Below are 27769 nucleotides of genomic sequence, written 5' to 3'. Positions count from 1 at the left end.
TTATTTGACAACATTACTCTAACCCGTAAAACCCATGGGGAAAAAATGAGTTACGGGGCGGAATCTCTTGGAATTTTCGTTTATGTTTTGAACGATTAATTCTAGAATAGCGTATTAATAATGGGCTAGCGCGTCCTCCTATTTGGGTTGCCAAATTAGCAAAGGCCAACAGCTGTCAGTTGTAGTCATGAACGCCTACGAGGCAGGCAAATTTCCAAAATTAAAACAAGAAAAAAATTAAGTGGACATCGGAGGAGCTTCCCGAGATGGTGACGTCTTCGTCAAACGAAGAATATCAAGTCTGACGCAGAGCTGGCCATATTTCTCCACAACAGGTAGCCTAGGCTAAACTTCATCTGCATCGCTAAACTTCAGCTAAATATGTTACGTTGGTTAGAGAGGTATTTTTTGTTTTCACGGTTTCCGTAATGTGTAGCTGGGTCATGGTTGGAGAAACGTTAAAGCAGCTGCAGGTCAACTAACGTTAGCTAAGTCTTCATTACATCTGGCAACCCAGGAGAGGCTCGCGTCTGGTAGTCTTGAGAACGTTCACCAGTGTTTTGATTTTGGCCTACAGAACGTTCGGTAACAGTCCTACAAATCGCACCTTTAAATTATTGCCTGCACATTTACCTCGCGGTTAACATCATCGCTCACAATAGCACTTTAGAACATTCATTACTTACATTATGTCATGCACTAGCACTCGTGGCAACTTCAATATTACGAACAGGAAATGTCTGTGTAAAACTCATAGGGTAAAACTGACCACACTAACGTTCCCCTGCTTCTTCTTCTCCACTGTCTGAACTATTTCGCGGGGAATTCTTCTTCTTTTTTATATGGCGGTTGGCAACCAGCTTTTTGGTGCATTACCGCCACCATCTGGACTGGAGTGTGGATCAAATGGTCAACCTACTACACTTTCCTAAATTATTTTCAATAACCCAGTTACCTTCAAAAAAGAAAAACAAACTTCACCTGATTGTCTTTGCAGTATATTATTCAAATTTAATCCAAAATCTGGATTTTTACCAAGTTGTGAGATCAATCTTTGTCTGGCTTGATGGTACTCAGGACAATATAACATGCTCTATATGGTCTCTTGACTATTGCAATATTCACACATTCCATCAACATGCTTTTTCATGGTAAACAATGTTCTGTTTAATCCTGTATGTCCTAGCCTCATTCTGGTGACCACACCTTCTTCTTGCTTACTTATGCATGTATTCCTGCTCCTCCCCACCTTTCCTTGAATACTATGCAGGTGTCTCCCAGACTGTTCATCATCCCATACAAATTGCCATTTTTTATTTATTTTAGCTTTAATTATACTTTTGACTTCAGCTTTGCTGTATTTAATATTCATCTCTATATCAGACTTCCCTGCTGCTTTCTTCACACAATTAATCTGCTCATTCATTACCTCCTACACCTATGAGCTTGTAAATGTAGTACTAATACCAGACTTAAGCAGATTGTTGGCTAATTGCATTATTTCATATACTATGCCCTGTCTAGACTCAGAGTGAAAACGTTTAAGGCTTATCAAAGCTGAGCTAGAGTCTGACGCAATCACAGCTTGCTTAGGTCTCCCACAATAAGGCCATCCATATTCCTATCATTTCTGCTGTGTATACAGTTAAATAATCATTGATTCTTTTTTGCAGATTCCATGTTTAATTGAGGGATAACATAAGCAACTCCCATTTTCTTATCAGTCTGCGTAGATGCATCAGTATATACAATGATTTGCTCGCTATGTAACTCTGGACCCTGTAATGATCCACTTCAACATCCTTCTTTTCCTCTAATAAGCCCAAGTCTACTGGAACCTCTGACATCAGCCAAGGAGGAACAACAGGATATGCCCCTGTAGGGCTTATTTCAAGAGCACTGATTCCTAGTTATTACCTTTTGTCTTATTGTCCAACTAAAACTTTTAATAAGGTAACTCTCTCTCTCTTGACACCGCCATAAAACTGATTGACTCATGTGTTTTTCACTATGACCCCTTAGATTTGTCCAAGAGACAGCTGGTCTCTTCTAAGATGGAGAGGCATCTCTCCCATCTCTACCTGGACTGCTGCCACTGGCATGGTCTTAATTGCCCCACAGCATAGCTTCAAACCTTGGTTCTAAATTACATTTAGTTTCTTAAGTGTTGTTTTAGCAGCAGACCCATACACTACACACCCATAATCAAATACAGATCTCATCAGCCCTGTATAGATGGCTTTTAAAGCAGGTCTACTTGCTTCCCATTCAACTCCACGCAGACACCTCATCACATTCAACACTTTCTTGCATTTCTCAATAATTTTTTGGATATGCATTGTCCAAGTTAATCGTTTATCAAACCACATTCCCAAATATTTGAAGAATTCCACTCTTTCTAAATCTGCCCCAGATAATTTGATTTTAACATCTACATTTATTTTCTTCCTAGAGAAGACTAAAGTCTTTGTTTTGTCTATTGAGATCCTAAACCCCCCTTGATGGGCCCATTCTTCTTTTTTCGTCCCCTTAGAATTATAGGGTTCTATCTACGTTTTGAGTAGTTCTGAGATATTGAGCTTCAAAGTCTTTGAATTCCATAAAGTTATACCAGAGATTTTCTAATGTGGAGACACAGCACTCAAAAACTACTCCATAGAAATGCATGGGGCTAGTTTGTCACGCCAATTTGGCCGTTGTCTACACATATCCCACCCCTTCCTCGGCAAAACGTCGACATGTGAATACATTGAGCCAATCATGTGGTGTGATGTGAATACATTGAGCCAATCATATGGTGTGTTGTGAAGACATCGTGCCAATCATGTGTTGTGATCTCGTCGCTGGAGCAAGATTGGTGTCGTGAAGCATTGCGCACTCGCATTTCTGCCGGAATGGATGCCCGACGAGTGCCCAAAAAGCGTTGTCATATGGCCGCCGATTGGAGGGACTTGCCTAAAAGGACTTTGGTTATACTGATAAGCGGAACAAACCTCTTTAGATATAATGTCCAAAAATGCATACAACTACAAGAAACACCTTACCTCATCTTCTTAAGGTGTCACTGAATAAGAATATGTCAATAACTCAATTTTGACAAAAATGTCAGATAGAACCTTATAATTCTAAGGGCCTGCCTGTTGCATCCTACCCACCACAAAATCTATATTTCTTCCTTTTTTCCACATTGCTATCTGCAAACAATGCTACCCCAACTGAATTTTGTATGTCTTTAAAAACATCATCAATCATTATTGAAAATAATAGTGGACTAACAATACTTCCTTGTGGGACACCATTTTTCACACTGTATCTCTCACTTAATTCTCCATTTATTTTTATTTGAATTGTTCTATTATAGACAAAAACCCTTTAATCCATTGGAACATCCTTCCCTTTATGATGACCGCCGCGAATTTTTGGTCAACGATACCCGGGACACAGAACCACCGGGGCACATGAAATTTGGTGGGTATGTAGCCCCACTACACTTTTACGGAAAAATTTCGTTTCGTCCCCGGGGGCCACTCCCCCCCCCCCCCCCCCGTGCTGGGCCCCCCGAACCGCAAAAAAAGCAGTTTTTCCTAAATAACTACCTGAACCGTGGCACTGAGGATGAAGAATCTTTAATGGTATGTTGGTCTCAAGGGCCCACATCAATCTGGCCCATAATCACTCATTTGTGATTTGCACCCCCCCAGTAAAAAATGAAAATGCAATATTATTCTGCTTTAATCGCCCCTATCTTCAGTTAAGATGTTCAGAACTGCACCAAATTTTATGTGTATGATTGACCTGGCATTCTCTGGGGGTATAAAAAAAATTAGGTTATGTGTACATTTAGTGACTGTACACTCATTGGCCTGTAGATGGCGGTGCACACATATACACATGCACACACACACAGGCACCCACATACTATCAGTATTAGAACGGCCGATACATAATTACAAATTCAGCAGGATTAAAAGAAAGCCAAAATAAATATTCATCATCATCATCATGGCTGCATTTCCAGTATTGGCGATAAGTAGTCGTTTGTCCACTAGATGGCGCGTCGTTGCAGTGAGATGTAATTTTGTTGGAAGTTAAAAGTGGGTTGGAAAAACAATGGACGCTTCATATGTATGTGTAGTTTACCGCAGAGAACGTCTAAGATAGAGTGGAGGGAAGTGGTGGAGGGTGTGCAACTTTTGTTAAAAGAGGGATGCAGTTTAGAGAGGCTAAGAAGGGTGAGGATTTAGAATATATTGTAATAGAAATATGGACAGATAGTGGTAGTATGGGTATCATTAATTATTACAATCCATGCAGACAACTAGAAGTTGAGAATCTGGATGAAATGTGGGATAACTTAAATGGGAAAGGTATTTGGTGTGGTGATTTTAATGCACACAGTACTCTTTGGGGGGATAGGGATGATTCTAATGGAAATATGATTGAGGAATATTTGGGTGAGAAGGGGCTAGTATGCTTGAATGATGGCTCAGGTACGAGAATAGATATAGCTAGGGGATATGAATCTGCAATAGATCTGACTCTGGCTACAAAGACAGTAGCTGATAAATGCAGCTGGGAAGTATTGAGGGAAAGTACTATAGGCAGTGACCATTTTCCAATTGCAATTAAGGTAGGAGAGGTGGATGTTAGAAAGAGCAGATTGGGACAAATTTAGAGAGTTCAGTGAATACAGATTGGTGGGTGTAAATAAGGATCAAAGTGTTGAGAATTTATGTAGGGAAATCAGCAGCAGCGTATTAGATGCAGCAGAAGTAGCTGTACCTAAAACTAAGAATAAAAACGTCACCAGAATTGTACCTTGGTGGTCTAAGGATTGCAGTGAGAGTATAAAGCATAGAAATAGAGCCTTTAGAATTTTGAAAAGGTCACACAACTTTCAGAATATGATTGAGTACAAAAGATTGCAAGCAATAGTGAGACAGACAATAAGGAAGGCAAAAAAAATATACTGGGAAAAGTTTTGTGATTCTATTGGCAGAACTACACCAATACAACAAGTGTGGGGTATGATAAAGAAAATGAGGGGTAATGGGAGAGAATATGAGTATCCAATAATGATGGATGATAACAGGATTATTACTAATAGTAGAGACAAGGCCGAAGTTATAGCAAAGACATTAGTAAAGGTACATAGTGAAGCAAATTTAAATCAGGTAGAAAGGGAAGGAAGGGAAGCTACTAAACTAAGGTATAGTGCTGAGTTGGGTAATGATATTGAGGAAGGTGGTGTGATGGAGGTTCTATTTACAATGAAGGAACTGAATTGTGCTTTGAAGAAGGTGGGTAAATCTACACCAGGGAATGACAAGGTTTGCTATGCAATGATAGAAAATCTAACTGATAAAGGTAAGGAAGTAATATTGGCTCTTTTTAATAAAATATGGGTAGAAGGGGTAATCCCTTGTACTTGGAAGGAATCAATTATTATTCCTATTAGGAAACCTGGTAAAGACGCTAAATTGCAGTAGTTATAGGCCTATTGCACTGACATCTCAGTTGGGTAAGACCATGGAACGAATGGTAAATGATAGATTAGTATTCTTTTTAGAAACTAAAGATGCATTAAGGAATTACCAGAGTGGTTTTAGGAAAGGTAGGGGGACCATGGACCCAACTGTGTTACTTGAAGATGACATAAGGAAAGCTCAGGTAAACAAAGAAACAGTTTTAGCTATATTTTTTGATATAGAGAAAGCATATGACATGATGTGGAAGGAGGGGCTTCTTATCAAATTATATCAGTTGGGAGTAAAGGGGAGAGGGTTTGCGTGGGTAAAATCTTTTTTATCTAGCAGGAAAATTAGAGTTAAAGTAAATGGGGTTTTGAGTGAGGAATATGAGGTAGACAATGGTACTCCTCAAGGGAATATTATTAGTCCATTACTATTTTCAGTAATGATAAATGAGATATTTAAAAATGTAGAAAGGTCTATTGGTGTGGCTTTATTTGCAGATGATGGAGCAATGTGGAAAAGGGGAAGAAATGTCAATCACATTGTAAATAAAATACAACAAGCAGTGGATACAGTACACACATGGACAATTGAATGGGGATTCAGGATATCTGTGGAAAAAAACTAAGGTAATTTTCTTCACAAGGAAGAAAATAAGCCAGGAGTTACAGATTCAAATATCAGGTAAGGAATTGGAAAGAGTAGAGAGCTTTAAATATCTAGGTATATGGTTTGACAAAAGATTAACATGGGCAGTTCATATTCAGAAGATGGTAGAAAAGTGTAAAAAGGTATTGAATGTAATGAGGTGTTTGCGTGGGGTGGAATGGGGTGCAACTAGGAGTGCTATGCAAACAATATATACTGGACTGATTAGATCAGTTTTTGATTATGGGTGTGTTGTATATGGGTCTGCTGCTAAGACAGCTTTAAATAAACTAGACAGAGTGCAGAGTCGAGGTTGAAGACTATGTTGTGGAGCCATGAAGACAACTCCAGTGGCAGCCATCCAAGTAGAGATGGGGGAGTTGCCTTTAGATCTCAGAAGGGACCAGCTTAGCCTGGTATTTTGGGCAAACCTTAAAGGTCATAGGGAAGACCATTTTATTCAATCTACATTGGTAGAGTGCTAAGAGAGACAAAATGGTACAAAAAGTAGTTTTGGGTGGACTATTAAACAGAAAATAAATGAGATGGAAATAGCCTTGTTGGATCTAAGTCCTAGTGTTTCCAAGCGTGCCTCTATGGACTCTTGAAGATCTTTCAGTTGATCTCAGGTTTTTGGAAGGAGCTAAGAATGGGGATATAGATAGTAATGTGGTGCAGGGGTATTTAAGTGAAAGATATGGGGATAGGATTATATTGTACACAGATGGTTCCAAAAGGGATGTGAGAGTGGGGGTGGCTTTTGTTATTCCAAAATTAAAAGTAGTAACACAAAAAAGAATTAATGATAATTTAGCAGTCTATACAGCAGAACTAATTGCTATTTTAATGGCGCTCTCTTGGGCTGAGAGTAACAGGCCAAGAAGTTTAGTAATTGCTTCAGACTCAGCGTCAGCTCTGATGAGTATTCAGAACATAAATTCACAATCTAGACAAGACATTGTTATAGAAATTGTCCAAATGGCTAGTACATTAATTAAAGCTGGAGTCAATGTTGGACTTGTATGGGTTCCTGCCCATAAAGGAGTAACAGGGAATGAGTTGGCTGATAAGTATGCAAAAAAGGCAACAGAAATGGAGTATATAAGTTTAAACATTAAGTATAGTAAAGCTGAGGTGAAATCAATCATTAAAGGAAAGATAAAGGAGAAGTGGCAAGTATTGTGGGATAATGGTCAGACTGGTAGGAGATTTTATAATATCCAAAAAAGAGTGGGGGGGGGAGTAGAAGTACTTGCAGAAATACACAGGAGGAGAACATAATTTCAAGAATGAGATTTGGGCACACAGGGTTAAACAGTACATTATTTTTAATGAAAAAACATGCTGATGGGAGGTGTTGTGTATGTAACACACAGGATACCATAGAGCATGCTATTGAAGAATGTACTAGATATAATAATGAGAGGCAACAGTTAATCCAGCAGCTAGAAGATGAAGAGATACCTTTGAAAGTAAGGGATATTTTGCTAAGGAATTCTGGTGATTTTTGTTTTGGGTTTTTCTAAACCCGTCTAATAAGGATATGATGATGTTCACATGAAATGTAATTTCCATTTTTTCTTGAAGCCGAAATAAATCTGAGGATGTTTATCGGACATGCTTGGTTTTTACTGCAGGTACGTTAATCTTATAATATCAATAAGGACCTAGGTAATGTTACCGTTAGCGTTGGTTGAGTGATGGAGGCCAATTTGATTGATTGCATTTGTAGAAAACTATAAATGCGGTTATACCAAGCAAATGTATAGCAGCACTGTAATTGTATCTTTCGACTGTCATTTGTTGCACGTGCTACAAAAATCATTCTGTGCAATGGAAGATTTACCAACGTTACACCGGTCTGATACAGTTTTGCCTATACATGCGTGAGACTGAGACGCCTGTTTATTTTGTTTTAAGTGCGTGCAGGGTGTGAGAGGGAATCGATGTGCTTTGATTCCAGCTTGGTAGTTGTAGTCTGTGAAATTAAAAAGTGTGTGAAGTATCCAATGACACCTTCATTTCATTATGGCTGCTTTAGCAACACACCTTCTGTGTAGTGGGTCCCATTTAGAAGTGGCTACTTCATTCGCGCTTTCCTTGACTCATGGAGCTGCGTGAATTTTATTACAACTTTTCGCCACGATATGGCAGTTTAAGTCCGCTTGATACTGTAAGGCTAGGCTAAGCCATTGGTTTCCAAAGGAGATTTTATTTGTGTCGCTAGCATAGCCTATTGACAATTTATGTTGTAAATAGGCCTACCTTATAAGCCTACCTGTAGCTTAGGGAAGCTAACAGCTTTCTATTAGGATCTAATTTGTTAGTTACAGTTTTGTCATAACTCCCTGATGCATTTTTGCATTTAGAATAGCCAGAGCGTGGATATCTCAGTTGGAAATTAAACAATATCGGGTGCCTATGGACTAGGGTGAACCCAGCCTGATCTGCCCGCTATTTATTTTTTGATTTCTTAAAAGATTGAGCTTGGTCTGGTGAAAGCCAGACTAGCCATGGACCTCAGTTACACAATGCAAGGGAACATGAATCAGCCTATATTTGCACGAACAATAACGGACAACAGCTCTTCAACTTTGGCCCGTTAAAATGTGTATGAACAGTCTAGCGACGCATTTCATAAGGCCCATTTGGACATGTCAGTTATTTGCACCACTGGTTAGAGATGTAAAACAGCATTTCGTTTCAGACTAGCCTACTGTTACTTAATTTGTGCATTAACAATAACGTTTCAGACTACTGTTACTTAATTTGTGCATTGACAATAAAGTACATGAACTAAAGATGACTAAAGTCTTATGTAGAAGAAGAAACATTCACAAAAAATCCATCCATCCAAAAATGACCTTTGTTTTTGATAGCTGTTGAAAACGGCATGGAGCTGACAGAGATGTTTTTGTTTATAAATAAATAAATAACATTAGGCTGATACATTTTGCTTTTCCCAAATACAATGTAGCCTACAGGTGTAAGTGACCTTTCATCAATCCAGTTGCAATGGATGAACTGTGATGAACTGTTAGAGATTTTAAAGGTTTTATAACAATGCTACATCTTCTTTGGCTATTCTACAATCTATTCACCTTTTCAGCACCAGTAGGCTACTTTCTGTGCAGCCACACACACACTCAGGCATGCCAAACAAGCATACACACACAAGTTTCAAGAGTGGGGGATGAAGTAAAATATGGAGACAAATTGAAGTGTGATTTATTTTCGCGGAACGGATGTACAGGACTGAGCGGCGGTCATATTTTGTACCGCTATGCGGTACATCTAGTTATATACACGATTAGAGTCTCATGATGCCGGCTACTGCGTGTGTAGGTCAAAGTCCGCCGATCACGGCATTCCACTATTTTGTAAAATTGATTTTTATTCCTCTGGGTGTTGCAATTGATATCAATGATTAATATGATTGCCCTCAGTAAAAAAGCACAAGAAACAGGACGCAAACAGTTACAAACAGTCACAGTCAGGCTCTTGGCTTAATAAGATGTCGCGGGCTATCGGGAACGCGATGACCAGAAGGCGGCGTCGTATAAAACAACGTGAGCTCAAACTAACGCCGCTGACTTATGACAACAACCATTCCACTTTGATACGAAACTACATTTTTGCACAACATTTATCCAGCAAAAATTACAGAATTTGGATCAAGTAATGTGGAGAAATATCAATATTAAGAAAATTGACGCTGCGTGACGCCGAGTTAATGGCATTTCCCCTTGTCCATGAGTCACGTATAACAGGTCACGTCGGTGGCGTTATCCCTCACATGTCAGAGTAATGACATTCAAAAACGTACCTTTATATTACATTACAATTTATAAAGGAACGAAATTTCAAAAGAATTAAGCAATATGTTAGCTGGATGACACGAATATTAGTAAGGAAAAACAAGATTTTTACCGTAATGTCCAGTGAAATTACATATGTTGTGGCGCTATTGCGCGGCACGGCCAGCAGATGACATCATTGCACTACAGCAACCAGGAACCAGCAATAAACCTAGACACTCGAGATTTTAGGGCCGTTGTCAGCCACAACGGACCATCTGAAAATCTGAATTGTGAAGTAGACCTACTCCATAGTCACGTGTGCCTGTTCATTCATTCCATGTCAATAGAACAAACCAAATTAGAATAGGCTAGTAATCCAATACTACATACAATACATATGTATATGCATGGATATACTGTATGTGTACACACACGCACACACATATATATATATATATATATATATATATATATATATATATATATATATATATATATACACACACACACACACACACACACACACAGAGAGAGAGAGAGAGAGCAATACAGAACAGGTTGTCGGTCTTAGTGCTGCATGTAAACACACACTTGTCACGCTACATTTATATGTGTATGTATGTAATGTGTGTGTGTGTGTATGTATGTATATATATATATATATTTATACAGAGAGAGAGAGAGGACAATACAGAAGAGTTTTTGCTGTATGTAAACACACTTGTCACGCTACATTTATATAAATGCCCAAATAGGCTGACACCAGACATAATTTCACTGCATTTCTTACTTCCAGTAACTATATGCATGTGACAATAAACTTACTTGTATCCTTGTATTCTTGTAACAGCTGTGCTGCTACAACCTTGTTACTCTTTGATACAGTGGAATAAACGTATTAAGTGTACCAGTTAATTACTTACATGTACATATGACATGTATGTTGTGTCTTCGATGTCTTGGAACATGTCTACTAATTCACTACATCAACTGTGTTGGTACACACTTATTGCTCTTTGATACAGTGGCATAAGTACTAAGTACTTGGGCAATTCCATGGAAAATTACGTTTTTTCTAACATCCATAACGCCAATAAAATGTGATGGTATGGTATGATGTGAATGATTACATGAAATTTAAGCATTTGCTATTTTTGGCTGAAGAATGTACATGAGAAAAAATGCACAAAAAATGAATAGTAACATTCACATCATACAAATGCCAAGGCATTTCACTGGCGTTATGGATGTGACAAAAAGTCCATTTTCCGTGGAATTGCCCACTTACAATTACATACTACATTACATGTTGTGTCATTGGTGTCTTGGAACATGTCTGCCATTACCCTACATACTGTAGTACATGTATCAACTGTGTTATTTATTACTCTTTTGATACAGTGGAATAAACCCATTCAAATAAAGTGTACCAGTTAAGTACTTACATGTACATATTATATACATCCTGTCAATGATGTCATGCATCCTGTAATCGATGTGTTGAAACGTGTCTGCTGTTACACCACACAGTACATGTGAATTAATAGCGTATCATGTATCATGCAAAGTTGTAGTGGAAGGATGGAAGTCACTCAAACTTGCCCGCCAGATGCAAAACTGGCTGAGTTGTAACCAAAAAACCTAGCCCTTTAATTAAACACTAAAAAAATATTAGTTGATTCAACTTAAAAACGCGTGTAACCTGGTTGCCTTGGGATTTTGAGTTAATTGAAAATAATACAATAAGTTAACTAAATGAGGCAAATAAGTTGTGTCAACTTGAGATGGCTAGTTGATCTGACAAATATGACCTGTTCCATCAACTAAGGAGTCATTGTTGACACAACATTCTATTTAGTGGATGCAACTTCAATAATGCATCATGTCAACTAACCTAGTTGAGTTGAGTCAACTCAAGTCGTCATTAACTTAACAACATAGAAGTCGTACTGACTAGTATTTTGAATTTGTATTGACCAAACATTTTACTTAATACAACAAGCTTTATGAAGTTGATCTAACTTTTCCACAAAAGTAACCTGGTTGCCTTGAAAATTTAAGTTGTTCTAACTCTTGCTTAAGTGAACATGACAAATGCCCTTTGCTATGCATTGTGTTAACCAAACTGGTTTGTAATACAAAAATATATACGTAAACATGATGTACAAGTCAAGAAGACAACATTTATTAAGCATATTCAATGAGCAACAGATTATATACAAAGATTTGTTGCTTGACAAATCCACAAGTGTGGTTGTGTGAGTGAGTGTGTGAATGTTTGACCCATCGACAAAATTTCTGTGCCCACCACTCTAGTTTGTCCAAAACAAACCAGAAAAGGGACTCAGTAAAAGTCAGGTGTCTGTAAAAAGAGAAAGAAAGCATATGTTACAATTGACCCTGTCCATGAATATAATTAACTCAGCTTGTGTGACAAATAAAAGCAAACCCACAATAGCAGCCTAGAAGTCAGGTGCAATAGTTAGAAGTAATGGAGATATGTATTACAGTTGTGCTCATAAGTTAACATAACCTTAGCATACACATACATTTAAAAATCATCTGATCTTAATGTCGTAATAAAAAAAAAATGAGGAAAAATCCAACCTTTAAGGAACACTTATTTATTTACGATACATTATTCATTCACAAAGAAAATTGTTGTACTTAAAGGCTGGATTTTTCCTCATTTTTTTTTAAATTAAGGCATTAAGATCAATTTCCAAAAGTATCATACCTAATTGCAACACTGTCTGCAGAAGCTCTTGCCTTCTTGCTTAAACCACCTTTCTGATGCCTAACATAGATCCTCCCCCATCTGACGTGCAGTGCCAGCCTCTGGCTCCAGGCTGGGACTTGCTGGATGGCACCTAAAAAAATAAAACAGCAATTGCTATACATTATGTTATTGTTGATTAAGATATAAATCAAAGCATTACAAAATAAGTTGGTAAGTGAATCAGGTGTACAAACAAAAATGATAATTACCTTATGAAGGCACCCTTGCCACCATCACCATCAATGTTAATTCTTGATTTGTGACTTTATTTGTGAGGGTTTCAGTTTCTGTCAATAGAAAACAAGATTTAACAAAATTATGATTATGCACAGTTTGGCATATATTCAACACATTATTTACATTACCACCAACATAATGGTAAACATGGCTAAACTTCATGTGATGTAGTCGCCTACCGTAGATTACCTTTGGACATATTGCATTTGCATAGATAGCATTGCTAGGTAGGCAATGTTAGCCAACGTTTACAGTAGCCTATAGGCTATATATTTATTCATGATGCGCCCTTCTCAGCTCGTCTTAGCGGCACGGCAAGTGGCAAATAGTAGGAACAAACTCAGCGGAGAAAGATATCAGTAGATACTTCTGATTTGTATAGTGTTTTGTTCACTTGGATTTTGGAAATGTTACAGAGAAATATGTTAGCCCTTCTGCCTCCAGACCATATAGTTGCATCATAGGTCCTCTTGTATCAGACAAAAACGATGACTGGCTAACCACTTTAAACTACTTTAGCAAAGTCATGTTGGCTGCATGTTGTGAGCAACAGGCAAACGCAAGATACAATTGCAGTCCAATGAGATGCAACTTTATTCTCTGCAATCATGGCAATGTTAGACGATGACGTTGGTGGAACAAATATAAGTTCGCCAACCTTGACTTGCCTTGTTTCCTTCAGCTGCGACGTGTACCGATGTATGAACAAGACAGTAGGCTATAAATAAATATCGGGGTAAGTTACAGCTGACAATAATGAAGGATCTTTACTTAATGCTATTGAGTTTATTAGATATGGGTCCATACGTTTATCTACTTATATTGACGAGATGAAGCCGTAGGCTATGTGCTCTGCTCAGCTCAAATCTACATGCTACAGGCGATTATCACATAGAATAGTCTATAGAACTGGAATGTCAGATCAACAATATGGCCGTGGCGGTGTTTGCGAATAAGCCCTATTATAAAAAGCTACAATAATGATGATTAGTTTCTGTATTAATGCATTACATTGCACATTTGTCAGACAAATTAGAGTGTGCACAGTGACATACCCCATAGACCTCATTGAAAACACACACACACTTACAGCATGTTGAGGGCAGCAGCCATGGCTTCCAGACATAGTCAAGTAGCATGTTGTAGTAGCGGGACAGACCGACTTTGCCCTGGTCTGTTGATGAAGCCCACTACAGTCATAACAACAAACAGACACATGAAAAAAGGGGACTCTAAACTAAACACAGTAACAGACACAAATACATGCAAAATAATGTTATTTGCTATTCTACGTGTGTGTGTGTCTGTCTGTCTCTACCTGTTGAGTGAACTCTCTTGCAGGATTCGAACTTCTTTTGTATGGAAGTGGGACACATTTGGAATATTCCAGAATGCACTCAGTGTTCTCAGGGAAGCAGTCCTCACAACTTACTGCCTGCAAACAGGGAACAGAGGGAAATTAAGATTAATAAAATACACATAACATGAAAAGACCATCACTGAAGCACTACTGCCCTCATGCATCTTAAATGAACACATGCCTTGGCACAAGTCAGGTACAACCAAATAAGGGCTATGAAAAGAAGAACATTTTGCCTAATGCTACCCATACATCAGAATACTTTGACAAGATTTGGGAAAGATTGGCGTTTTTTAACTAATGCATTCAAGCTTTACTCAAAAGACTACAATCTTTCAATAATCTTACCCAAATCTGGTCAAGTCTTCTGGTGTAAGGATGGCTTAATATAACACTATAGGTTACCCTTCACAAACTAAAGATCCCTTGACTTGTCGGTATCATATTGAGGTAGGTCAACAACCTGTTCACGTTAGCCTACGTTAGTGGCTGCTAATGACCATGCAGGCTAAGTTATAGCTAGGTTAGCTAACGTACTCGTGCCTGATAGCCTTGGCCATTTCATTCAAACTAAAACTTTACATCCATAACGAAATCTCAGACAGACTTATTGTTGGATATGATATTACTACCATTCCAGATATTCCACACAATGGTAAAGCTAGTTATTGGAAAAGTTAACATTAACAGCTAACGTTAGCGATGTTAGCTCGCTAGCTAGCAAACGTCAGCTAATTCTAACATGACGGTTAACAAACGGTTTAGGTTAACATTAATGCTACAATATAAAAACAGTATTTTCCTAATTAATTCCAGTTTTCAATTGGCATACAAAAGTACTGTAGTTCTTACCTTGGATATGATGACGGCAGAGTTTGTACAGCTTGCAGTCAGATGCATGACAGAAAAGTGACGGTTGAAGTCACCACCATGGGCTCTGGTTTACCCTCACGAAAAATTACTTCGAGGTGCGGTTAGGTGTCTGCGCATGCGCCATTTACGTGACGCAGCGTGAAACGGAGGTGAACTATGATAACTAGTGGATATGACAAGAAAAAATAAGTTGTACCAATTGTGTCATTGGTTTTCACCACTAAAACCCAAATATATAAGTTATCTGAACAACAGAGTTAAATTTAAGTCTACTTGGCTAAATATTACAAGTTAACATAACTAAAAGGGAAAATATTTTTTTACAGTGAACCAGAGATGAGGGAGCTATGCTCACAGTGCCAGGAGTTCATGAGATTTATAGACAGCTTTGACTCAAAGCAAAACCACTTGTCTGTCTCACTCCCTCTCTCTTCCTGTCTCCCTCACTCTCTTTTATCTTTCCTTCTCCTCTCCCCCCTCCTCTCAGATGATAACGTGTTGACTCGTGATGAGCAGATCATCCTGGGTGTGCTGTTGTCCTTCTTCCTGGCCTTGTTCCTCATCCTCCTCATCTATGCCTCAGTGCGGTGAATCTAAAAGCACATCCTCAAGGCTTTTGTTTGTACACAAATAATGTCATCCAAGATGTGTATTATAACATGGAAAAGGTACTGGGAAGCAATATGTAGCTATGTAAAGAAGTTATATGAAAATGTTGTTTTATGAAGCTAAGTGATTGACGTTCAATTTTTATATGATAAACCAAAGTGAGTGATTGACAGGAACTTTTGTCCTTTCCCAGCATCCACCAAAGGAAGTTGGAGGGCGGGACTTACTCCCCTCGGGAGGCAGAGATTGTCGACACCAAGTTCAAGCTGGACCAGCTCATCGCTGTGGCTGACCTGGAACTCAAGGAGGAAAAGATAAACCGGTGAGAGTGACCTGACCTTTCACCTTTGTGACCCCTGAATCCTATATAGTTCTTAAGCTAAGTGATCTATGTAGTCAATGTATATGTATGACCAATCATGATGGGTCTTTAGTTAAGTACATACATAATTTGAATTCGTCTTTAGCCTTTGACCTTTGAAGTTAAATTTCATAATCAGTCTGACTATAATAGTTTTTTTTTTATGTCCAACCAGAGCCTACATTTACAAATAGAAAGTGGTGACAAAGATGCCATTCTACCATGTTTCTCTTTATTTCTTTCATTCAGGTATTCGTCCTTCTTCCGACGGAAGGAGATATTTGTCATCCAGTAAGTCATCTTGTTTACTGTGTCTTGTGGAGAGTAGTGCTGTCTCTTCCCCATCCCAACTGTCATTTCTTCATGATGTAACTGACTCCAGTCTAGTATATTGATTATTGATGAGTTTGATCATAGATGTCACTCTCTCTCTATCTGGCTGGTGCCAGCAATTAAAATCTGCAGTGTCACTCAGTAGGCCATATACACAAGACCTCAAATGCCCGTTGGATCACTTTATGAGGTCCTGCCAGTATCTCTATTTATATTTTAAATCTTGTTAACATCTTCTTACATTGTCATTGACCATAAACTGGTGATGTGTTAGATAGACCAGACCTGTATGTGGAGCCTATATTACATATTGACATTCCAGATGTTTTTATTTAATTAAGTGTGCTTGCAAAGCAGCACACTTATTGTTCTTCTTAAGTTTTATTATTAGGGGTCCGAGCAGCGTAGCTGCAGGACCCCTATTGTTTCTGTACCGTTCATTTTTGGCCAAAATTCTGTAAAAGTCATACTGCTGCCTAAACCGTAACTCCAAAACTCTTCAAATTTTCAGGTATGGTTACCAGTACCCCCCTCTGCCCATAACCCAAAATTTGGGGTACTGCACCCAAAGGTGGCGCTGTTGGAAAAAAAAGTTAATTATGCTAATTTCTCCTTACCAGATTGACCTAGACTCAAAATTCTTTCATAATATTAATCTCTAAACTCAGATGCATCTTTTTGGCCCTGGTCTTATGGTCTAAAAATGTTTATTTTTGACACAATTTCATGGAAAAGCCAAACATTATAAAAAGTTTCACACTCTTCAAAAATAATCAAATCTTCACCAAAATTCTCACAGACAATGTTTAGACCAAGCCTCACAAAAGTTATGGATCAGAATTTTGATATTTTGTTCCATTTCAGAGATATAGGCTAATAAAGTTAGACCACTTAGGCCATTTTTCCTAGATCACCTATATTCCTATAAACCGTAAGTCCTAGAAACTAAACATTTTCAAGTATTGTTACCAGTACCCCCCACTACCCATAACCCAAAATTTGGGGTACTGCACCCAAAGGTGGCGCTCTTGTCAAAAATGCTTATTTCTCCTTACCAGATTGACCTAGACTCAAAATTCTTTCATGATATTAATCTCTACATTCAGATGCATCTTTTTCACCCTGGTCTTATGCTCTAAAAATGTTTACTTTTGCCACAATTTCAGAGAAAAGCCAAACATCATAAAAAGTTTCACATACTTCAAAAATTATCAAATCTTCACCAAAATTCTCACAGACAATGTTTAGACAAAGCCTCACAAAAGTTATCAAAATAATTTGGATATGTTTTTCCATTTCAGAGATATAGACCAATAAAGTTCGACCACTCAGCCCATTTCTCCTATATCACCTATATTCCTATATGAGTAATTTTTTTTCCTTGGTGAACAACCATACAACCATCATTATGTGGATACCATTAACAGTGCACATTTTCAGATCTGTACTCTTTTTTATAAAGCCCTTAATTCTATTGTCAAATGTATGCTAGGAATTTTCTTGATGTTGTGTGTTTGCCAACACACCTTTTCACCATGTGAATGTGACTGCCAAATATGTAGGATTGTCAGTGGCTCAGTGGGATAATGCCTAGTGCTGATGTTTGTTAGGTTGAGAGTTCGAATCCCTGGTAGTGCTTTAGGCTCTAGCTCGAATACTATTGGTTATTGAAGATTCACACCATTGAACAGCACCTGAATGAAATCAGGCAATCAACATACACAGTCATTAGTTGCCAAGAATCAGAATGCCGAGACACTCTGACATTTAGGGGAACTTCTTTGTTCACTATTTTTCCTTCATCATTAAGTCTATCATATTTATATTTCATCCATTAGTGTTCTTCTCTACAAATGTCTAATTGCCCCAGAATTTCAAAAAGATTTCGGGTGTACTCTTTTAGGAAAGCCCTTCATTTTATTGTCAAATGTATGCTTGGAGTTTTTCTTGTGTGTTTACCAACACACATTTTCACATGTGAATGTGACTGCCCAATGTGTATGATTGTTAGTGGCTCAGTGGGATAATGCCTTGTACTGGTGTTTCTTAGGTTGAGTGTTCGAATCCCCATTAGAACTTCAGGATCAAACTGCACATGCTATTGGTTACTGAAGATTCACACCATTGAACAGCACCTGAATGACATCAGGCAATCAACATACACAGTCATTAGTTGCCAAGAATCAGAACGCCGAGACACTCTGACATTTAGGGGAACTTCTTTGTTCATTATTTTTCCTTCATCATTAAGTCTATCATATTTATATTTCATCCATTAGTGTTCTTCTCTACAAATGTCTAATTGCCCCAGAATTTCAAAAAGATTTCAGGTGTACTCTTTTAGGAAAGCCCTTCATTTTATTGTCAAATGTATGCTTGGAGTTTTTCTTGTGTGTTTACCAACACACATTTTCACCATTTGGATGTGACTGCCCAATGTGTATGATTGTTAGTGGCTCAGTGGGATAATGCCTTGTACTGGTGTTTCTTAGGTTGAGTGTTCGAATCCCCATTAGAACTTCAGGATCAAGCTGCACATGCTATTGGTTATTGAAGATTCACACCATTGAACAGCACCTGAATGACATCAGCCAATCAACATTCACACTCATCAGTTGTCAAGAATCACAATGCCGAGACACTCTATGACATTCAGGGGAACTTCTTTGTTTACTATTTTTCCTTCATCATAAAGTCTATCATATTTATATTTCATCCATTAGTGTTCTTCTCTACAAATGTCTTATTGCCCCAGAATTTCAAAAAGTTTTCAGGTGTACTCTTTTAGGAAAGCCCTTCATTTTATTGTCAAATGTATGCTTAGAGTTTTTCTTGTTGTGTGTTTACCAATACACATTTTCACCATGTGAATGTGACTGGCCAACATGTAGGATTGACAGTGGCTCAGTGAGATAATGCCTTGTACTGGTGATCCTTAGGTTGAGAGTTCAAATCCCGCTTGAAGCATTAATGTTAGAATACTGTTGGGTTGTGGATGTTAGCATACTACAATAGAATGCTGTTGGGTTGTGGAGGTTAACACACTATTACATTACAGCTACTTGTCAATATGGACTTGTAGTGTAACTGTATAATTATAGGCTGTTTTTCTTATTGACTCCGACACAGCTGTAGCCTATAATTATTTGTTATTCTTATAATATTTGTCATTTCTTATACATATTTAGTCGGCTCTTCCACTTGACAGAACAACTCTGTATCGGTTAAGGATGTCACGCATGAAACAATGTTGCAGAAACACGAAAATACGACTTTGAGTTTAGTAGGCTATCATTTTCAGTTCCTGTTTATCTATTGCACGATGGGTAATAATTTAAAGGAATCGTGTTGCAGTCTTGTAAATAGTGACCCTGCAAGATCCCTAGTCATTGCAAAATCATAGTCTGTGACTTAAAACTCTACTACTTGTCTTTAGATGTGAGAGGGTCTGAGACTGTAGTCTTTCAAAAATCTTTTCCAAATCTTTGCAAATCTTTCCAAAGTCTGTCAGTGTAAGGAGGTGCTGTGGAGAAATTGCTGGATTGTTTGGCTCTGTCACCAAACCACACCCAGTTTACCTGCTGGGAAACCCTGTAGCTCCGGAGCAGGGGCTCAGACCAGGATAAATTGTTTGCGCGCCCTCAGTTCACTCTTTTGTTCATCTCAACCCAGCACTCCAGTGTGTCCTGCTTTGTGTGCGTCTTTGAGTTAACGTAAGTCATCACTTTAATGACCCTCACTATGACTTTTGTGATGTTTATCAGTTTGTAGAGTAGCTCTGCCATCATGTGTATAGTTAAGGTCTTTGTTTGTTGGTTTGGTGTGTTGGAGTCCCATGTGAGAGATGATTAGGTGATGTTGGTTGACTTGGGATGTCAAGTATTGTTTAGTTGTACCTTATATAGCCATATGATTTCAGTTTATTGTTCAAATGTCAATTGGTTTGTTTGGGAGTTGGGATCTGTACTGATTTACCCCATTTCACTAATTACTCCATTTTCTGTTTGTTTCCTCTTTGATGCAGCACACATACAAGTAAAGAACAAAAGAACAGATGAATTGAAACTCAAATAAAGTTCACTTGTGTTGCACCGAAACCTGCCATCTCCGTGTCATCACTTCATACCATTGAGCCTTCTGACCGAGGCTCTGCCTGCTCGCCACACACTCACTCTACCTCGACCCACATCACCCCCTACAGTTCCTTCAGCTGGGTTGTGGAGGTTAGCATACTAGAATAGAATACTGTTAAGAATACTGTTGTGTTGTGGAGGTTAGCACACTATAACGTTACAGCTACTTGACAGGACTTGTCGTGCAAGGCAAGTATAACTGCATAATTATAGGTTGTTCATCTTATTGACTCCAACACAGAACCCACCCCCACCCCCCTTCACCTACCACCACAAATACAATTCCATTCTGTGGGAAACACTGCCTTCCATTAACAGACGCTTCATCTTATCCATGACAAATGCATAGTCCTGTGGAATAGAGTATTGTTAGAATACTATTGAGTTGTGGAGATTAGCGCACTAGAATACTACTGTTAGGATACTGTTGGGTTGTGGAGGTTAGCACACTAGAATAGGGTATTGTTAGAATACTATTAGGTTGTGGAGGTTAGCACACTATAACGTTACAGCACAGGGTAATCCTAATTTTATGCATCAAATTTATTCCAATCCAACTCAAAAGTTTTGAACAACACAAAATGAAGGTTTTATCCACATCAAAACCAAGAATAGATTATGTGATCTAATCCAATTTCAGGATCCTTGTTTCCCTTTGAACAAGCCATTTTCAAGATTTGATCCAATCCGATAGCCGAAATCCGGTAACTGAAATCCGATAACCGAAATCCGATCACGTTTCTTTTGAACAATTGGGCCCAAACAATCAAAGCATATGTAAAACTAAAAAGCTATGCTACCTCATGTTCGTTTTGCTCGGACCCCGTAAATCACCGCTTGCGGTTATATTTATTATTATTTTTCCCGTCTCCCTAATTTTTTGTCAGCCCTAGCGCCTAGGCCCTTTGAGACAGAGACACCGTTCCAACTTTAAAACGTCCGGTCAGTACCGGTGTAAGTTGGTCGCGAAGATGACATCAGGTGGGCGTGCCGTTCGTCCGCCATATTGGATTGAACAGAAAGCGAAACTAAATTTTCACAGGTCACAAATTTGGTCCGAACGCCACGAAACTTGACGTACATTATCCTTGGACCAAGCCTCACAAATGTTAGCGGAAGGATTTTTGATTTTCGAAAGCGTTTGCCCGTCACAGCCAAACGAAATCGGCGGCGAAGCTCCGAAACAGGAAGTCGTCCATATCTCAGGAACACTGTCACATATCGATACCAAATTTTGTATATGAACTGGGGACTCCAGTGAGAGGGTGCATAGGCAAAAAAAAAAAAAAAAAAAGAAATATTCCAAAAGTTTCCATCATTTGGCAAACCACCCATGGGTATTTGGTAACTCACACCATTCACCTTCTATAACAATGCCTTCCATGTATGCACAATGTCTCAGAGCAGACACAATGTCTCCAGGCAACCTTGTCCAATCATGAAATCCTTGCTCTGCCATGGGACAGTATGGACTTACGAACTGAAATAGCAAGGAGAACAGTAACTATATATAGCTTACATAATAGAGTTGTTTTCACATTGACGGTATTCAAATTAAATTTTTCATTATTGTTACATATCATGATGGGAGAGTATTATTAAAAATGTTACAAGTATGCAAATGCATATGTTTACGGGCATTTAGGTTTTACTGTGTTGTTTTGTTGTAAAGACATGCAAGGCATTCTGGGCCATGTAATGAACAGTGGTCGGCAGTACTCCATAGGCTACGTATTAATATGAATAGGTGTTTCTGTAAACCTAGGGACAATAAACAGCTATCTCTGTTACAAAAACGAGCTGGTAATCGCTCATTGAAGAGGGAACTATGATAAAAAGATTGTTTTCCTAAAAGCATGGAGTTGACGAAAGAATAAACAAGCAATGTCACGTTAATGTTAAATAGCCTACATCTGGACGCTAGGTGGCAACGTTGTATTACATTTCACTAGTGTAGCCTACTTGAAATACGGTGTGAGATTCACAAGTAAGGAAGGTGCAAATATTATGTAATTTATCATGGGAAATTATTGGAAATGTTATTTCTTGTTTATTCTAATTGCAAACCACACACATCCATTCAGAAGCACACGTAGACATTTAATACTGGAAGACTGTCATTTCGTTTATTTGATGTTGCTTAGCAACGGGGACAGACTTCAGAGCAAAGATTCTAGAACAGAGCTTCAGAGAGACACGTTTTGAGTTCGTGGCCAAGTACCTAAAATATCGGTTTCCATGTGTAGGCTATGTGCTGGATGGTGTGCTTCCTTTATGAAAGTAAGTGTTTTATACAGTTAACGTTACAGACATAATGAGTCATGTTGTAGTGGTCCACATAAATGTGCCCCTTCTGTTATTAGAATGCTAAGCAGAGATTTTAACATCATTCATTTCTTGTGTGGCTAGAAGCTAGCTAGCTAGGTCATAGGGAGGAGATGTTGCTGTAACGTTATGAGATTTATGTTGCTTAGTGTAATGCCATGGTCATTTGATATGAGATGCTTGTACTCGTAACTTCGTCACTCGTAACTTTAGGACTCCTATTTTTTTTACTAAGAGTAATTCAGGAAGCATTTTAGCCCTAAAAGTAGCGCCTGAGTCTGTGACAGCTTAAGCGAAGACTCCTAATAAGACCGATTCACAAACAATGTTTTGTGGTGGCATTTCACGTCGCGATGTTTTGAAATGCATCTAACAATCACAAGGGAACAATTTTGCATTGTAGGCATAACTAAGGGATGCAGTAACACCACCAACAACAACCAAAACTAGCCTACTCATTGTTTACATGTACATTAAATGTAACGTTTCATTGTGAATCAAATTAAAAGATTCTCCTCTTTGCAAACGTTGGCATAGGCATATGGTGACAGATTAATTTAATAATGTTGCTGCGTGAATCACGGTAAGCGCGAATGAAGTGGCCACTTCTTAATAGGAGTCACTGTATGGAAGTAGGCTAAGTAAAATAGAGATGTTTAAAATAGGATAAAGTTAGGATATGTCCGCTTGACAACGCAGAGATAACGTGCCTTTGGCCATAGTAACCATCCATTTAGAACGACTGGCCTTCATAGCAACCAAGGATCTTAGCTGTGATTCATGTAGCTACAGTATACATACAATGTGATGCAAAGTATAGAAAGGTGATGAAATATACAGAGACAGGTCAAGAAATATAGTGCAATGTAGACAGTAGTATACAGTTGATTTACAGAAGGTGGTTTAGAGTAATATGAATTAAATATAAATATGTGCAGTGTATTAGCAGTTATCTCATACAATAAGTAGAATAATGTATGTAGATGTAGCAGTAACATTATAATAGTAGAAATAATAATATAGATATATGCAGTGTATTAACAGAATATAATAAAACAGAATAAATATGGATATTCAATATGACAAATTTATAACAGATATGTACATAACATACAGCTATGTGCAGTGTGGAAACAGTGTCATTGTAGTGCAGAAACAACATTATAAGAGTAGTAAGTCTATGTGCAGGATGAATAGTATAAAGATCAGTAGAATAACTATGTAGAAATGTAATTACAGTAGGCCTATGTACATTTGTAAATAAATAGAAAACTATGGGTGAGAGGGATAAATTAATTTTATTTAGTCGTAAAAGTAAATTGCATTCAATTAAATTGCAATTAAAAATCTTTCCAGTAGGCTTTAATGTCACGCAAAAAGTACAACCAAAGCTGAGCTTGATCAACTAGAACGTCTAAAGAACCAGAACTTAAGTGTAGTTTTTTGCTGGGTCCCAGGCCATGTTGGTCAGAGGGGAAATGAGAAAGCGGACAGTGCTGCTAAGCAAGCCCTCAATGAAGAAGTCACAGAATGTCAAATCCCTGCCCCAGACCTTAAACCTATACTGAACTCTTACATCTCAGATAAGTGGCAATCTGAATGGGATTAATGTACCAACAACAAGCAAGGAATGTGAATTTTGGCACGTTTTCATGATCCACTGGGTCGTTATGGGCCACACAAAATACGGTGTTGCTAAAATTACTCCTATTGTGGCTATTAGAGACATGCGTTCATGAGTATCCAGCTCAATTTAATGAGTTAAGTAAAATACATTCACACACACAAAAAAAAACATCACTAATGTTGTGGACATTCCTTTATTCTGAGATACATCAATAGGCTCTCAAAACAATCCCAAACAGACATAAGGTCTTTATAGAGCAAATCCATATAGATTATTTGTCAAATAAACCAGTAAAACAGAATTAGGGGATGGAATATATAACATTCACACTCATAGCTCATATTTTTTTAAAATAAATCAGTGAAAAAGTATCCTGACAAACAAGTAGCTTTTTAATGCCTTGGTCATATTTCATAATTTCAATTCCTCTGTAGGTTACCTGATAGCCCAGTTTGAGAGGCGCAAGACACGTGACATTATTTATTTTTGCAGCCAATCACTGCTGTCATTTTATTTTATTGATTTGATCTCAGTCATAGAAGCTAAATTTGAAGGCAGGCCAAAGGTAAAATCCAACGAATCACATTCAACCCGCAAGCCAATAGTTGAATAGCCCTCTCCTAGAGCTTTTGGGATATTGCCACTGCTCCAACACTGAAAGGCACCGTTACAATGCCTGGATCAAGCCAGGTTCAGCATAGCGTATGCCACTGTCTGCTCACGTTGCTGACCGGACCAGGGCAAGCACACTTTCGCAGTTCCCGCCGGAAATGCAGTCTAGTTTAAATTGACCATGTTTGACTTCTCATGTTACCCATATCTATACACATTTCAGGCTTCTCAGTTATAGAAAGTCTCTCAAGTAAGTGGTGTGTGTTTAGGTCTGTGTGTATTTATATGTGTGTAGATTTAGGCCATTTTGTAGATTGATTAGCAGATTGCTGTAGATCCTATCATGTTTTTTTTCTCTTTTTTGCATGTATATGTGTGTGTGTGTGTGTGTGTGTGTTTGTGTGTGTCTGAGAGCATGTTTACTGTAGCCTATTGCTTGAGCCTCATGTTTATTCCTGGTCATCATGAAGAGTGAAGTGTGCTTAGATGATCTTGATTGTTTCCACAGAAACATGATAGCCATTGTAATTCTTGACAGCAACCTGAGATAGCCCCTCCACACACACACACACACACACACACACACATGCTCCTCACCCCCACCCCGATTTCTCTCTCAGGCCGGTCACCAAGAAGGGCTTCCTTCAGCACGTGGAAGACTTGTGTGCCAACGACAATGCCAAGTTCCAGGAGGAGTTCTCAGTAAGTGAGGAAGAGCTCTGATTGGCTCTCGGTTCTCCTGGTGTCCTCTGATTGGTCCCTTGTTTTATTGTGTTTTAAATGATGAGTGGTACCTGGGGCCTGTACTATGAAGGGAGCTTAACCTACCCAGATGTAACCCAGGGTTACTTTGTTAAACCAGGATTGACAAAACCTGGTTATCTTAAGTGGTGTTAATCGGTACTACGATGCTGATTATGAAGTTGATTTGTTGAGCCGGGGTTAACCTGTGCGCGTTCACATAAAAGGGGCGGGTTGCAGCGCAAGTCACCACTTTCAATGATGAAGCGATCACCTTATTTTACGGATGAGGAATGCACAATTATTATGACAAGTTATGAGGAATTAAAACCCACTCTATGACAAAAATCAAATACGTCGGCAGTGAGCAAAGCAAGGCTGTTGGCAACGTATTACAGATCGGGTAGCCTAAATGCCTAAAAGTAAAGTTTTATTCCCACATGTTCTTCAAATATGTGTTACGGAGGATTAGTAGCTTGCGGAATGTCTGAAATGAGTTGAAATAATTAAATAGCCTAATTTGAGTTCATAGAAAGGCCTACAGATGCAACCCAATTCAGAAGTGGGCATATAGATTACATTAATAAGGATAATTGAATGTTTAAGTAGCCCCCATTGACTGATTTAGTGTATGCCTAATCCTGTGAACATTTCAGATGCAACACCATTGCCAAACGCACATGGCATCAGGTGAAAATGAAACACAAAAACATTATTCAGAATAGTAGGTTTATATAGTTATAGCTTGCATTAATATTTCTTATGAAAACATGTAGGCCTAGCTTATAGCCTTCACTTGGCCTCTGTTTTACAGCTAACAAGAAAAAGGTGTCTTTGAACACTACTGTAGGAGGAAAGGCACCAGAGTGTTTTACAGTAGCAGAGGAGTTGGCCATCGCAAATAATAGTGGAAGGCCGATTATGGAGGGGGTTGAGGGAGGCATTCGGTCGGATTCTGGTGCTGTGGAAATGTGTAGCCTTCATGTGCAGGGTACAGTAATATGACATTCAATTCCACAAGTTTGTTAAAATTGTGATTTTTATTTATTAGGCCTACTGTAGGCTATGTCCGATTTATTTTAGGCTATTCTTGCTCAGATGTTCAGCATACTGTAGGCCTATGTCCGATTTATTTTCGGACATTCAGTATTCTTGCATCACCGATTGAATACATGAATGTCCACGTACGGGCATTGCTATGAGACGTCTTCCTAGATCATCTGACAAAGATAACGAATTCCCTCGGCTGACAATCTATATCTTCATAGAGAATATCGTCCGGGTAGGCTATATATATTTTCTGTCTGTCTCTAAAACCCCTCGCCCTGTGAAGAGAGTCCCTCACGATTTGCGCTCCAATGTCGTATGGATCATCCAGGTACGCCGACATGTCTCGGGAGAAATTGTTAGTGGAGGGGTGGTAGCCTACTTATAAAGGGTGTGGTTAACGGAAACCTCGGGTTAACCAAGAACATAACCTGGTCGGAGCAGGTTTGAGATGCAGCATAAATTGCCATGGCAGCATACCTCGGTTAAAACCTATCCACCTTTCGTAGTACGGGTTAATCGGGAAGTTACGCCACATGTGATCAAGTTACTAACGAAGTTACCCAGATAAGCCAGAAACCCCGCTTCGTAGTACAGGCCCCTGCTGCTTGTTGCCATCGGATAACAACACTGTCTTGTGCACTGTGATTGGTCAGGAGCTTCCCAAGCTGTTACCAGACTTGGCAACATCAGATGCCAATCTGCCCTGGAACCGTTGAACCGCTTCACCAATGTCAAGCCCTGTATGTAACACACACATAAGCATGCAGACACACACACACACACACACAAACCTCTTTTTGATTGTCT

At 38.6% G+C, this 27769-nt stretch overlaps 1 protein-coding gene, 1 long non-coding RNA gene and 1 pseudogene across 3 annotated transcripts; 1 reads left to right on the top strand and 2 right to left on the bottom strand.

Moving 5' to 3' along the window:
- LOC121724088 overlaps positions 1 to 3049 on the bottom strand; it is a 50238-nt pseudogene extending 47189 nt beyond the window's left edge.
- LOC121723327 (phosphatidylinositol phosphatase PTPRQ-like) lies at positions 294 to 27699 on the top strand. Its single transcript, XM_042108935.1, has 7 exons — positions 294 to 335; positions 15659 to 15839; positions 15974 to 16102; positions 16391 to 16432; positions 25395 to 25421; positions 25792 to 25873; positions 27616 to 27699. Exons 2-7 carry the CDS (start codon positions 15805 to 15807, stop codon positions 27676 to 27678), a joined length of 378 nt encoding a protein of 125 aa, XP_041964869.1. The 5' UTR covers positions 294 to 335; positions 15659 to 15804; the 3' UTR covers positions 27679 to 27699.
- On the bottom strand, positions 12086 to 15484 carry LOC121723332. Of its 2 annotated transcripts, none has more exons than XR_006034911.1 (6): positions 15151 to 15484; positions 14231 to 14373; positions 14029 to 14170; positions 12911 to 12988; positions 12660 to 12792; positions 12086 to 12284 (listed from the first exon to the last, which is right to left on the bottom strand). It is a non-coding gene; the product is annotated as an uncharacterized LOC121723332 (long non-coding RNA). The 2 variants fall into 2 exon arrangements; XR_006034910.1 differs by having other exon boundaries at positions 14029 to 14128; positions 14257 to 14373; positions 15151 to 15483.
- Positions 27700 to 27769: the final 70 nt, after the last annotated feature.

The sequence above is a fragment of the Alosa sapidissima genome, chromosome 11 (assembly GCF_018492685.1).
Source record: "Alosa sapidissima isolate fAloSap1 chromosome 11, fAloSap1.pri, whole genome shotgun sequence".
Taxonomy (NCBI): Eukaryota; Metazoa; Chordata; class Actinopteri; order Clupeiformes; family Clupeidae; genus Alosa; species Alosa sapidissima.
Note: the sequence above shows the minus strand (reverse complement) of the source record. Positions and strands in the feature narration are given on the sequence as shown.

Excerpts from the sequence above, each read along its gene's own strand:
- LOC121723327 (XM_042108935.1), top strand. The coding sequence starts at position 15,805 with ATGTCATCCAAGATGTGTATTATAACATGGAAAAG. Across the intron at positions 16,433-25,394 it reads AAGGAGATATTTGTCATCCA|GCTTCTCAGTTATAGAAAGT; the intron begins GTAAGTCATCTT and ends TACACATTTCAG. Across the intron at positions 25,422-25,791 it reads AGTTATAGAAAGTCTCTCAA|GCCGGTCACCAAGAAGGGCT; the intron begins GTAAGTGGTGTG and ends TTTCTCTCTCAG.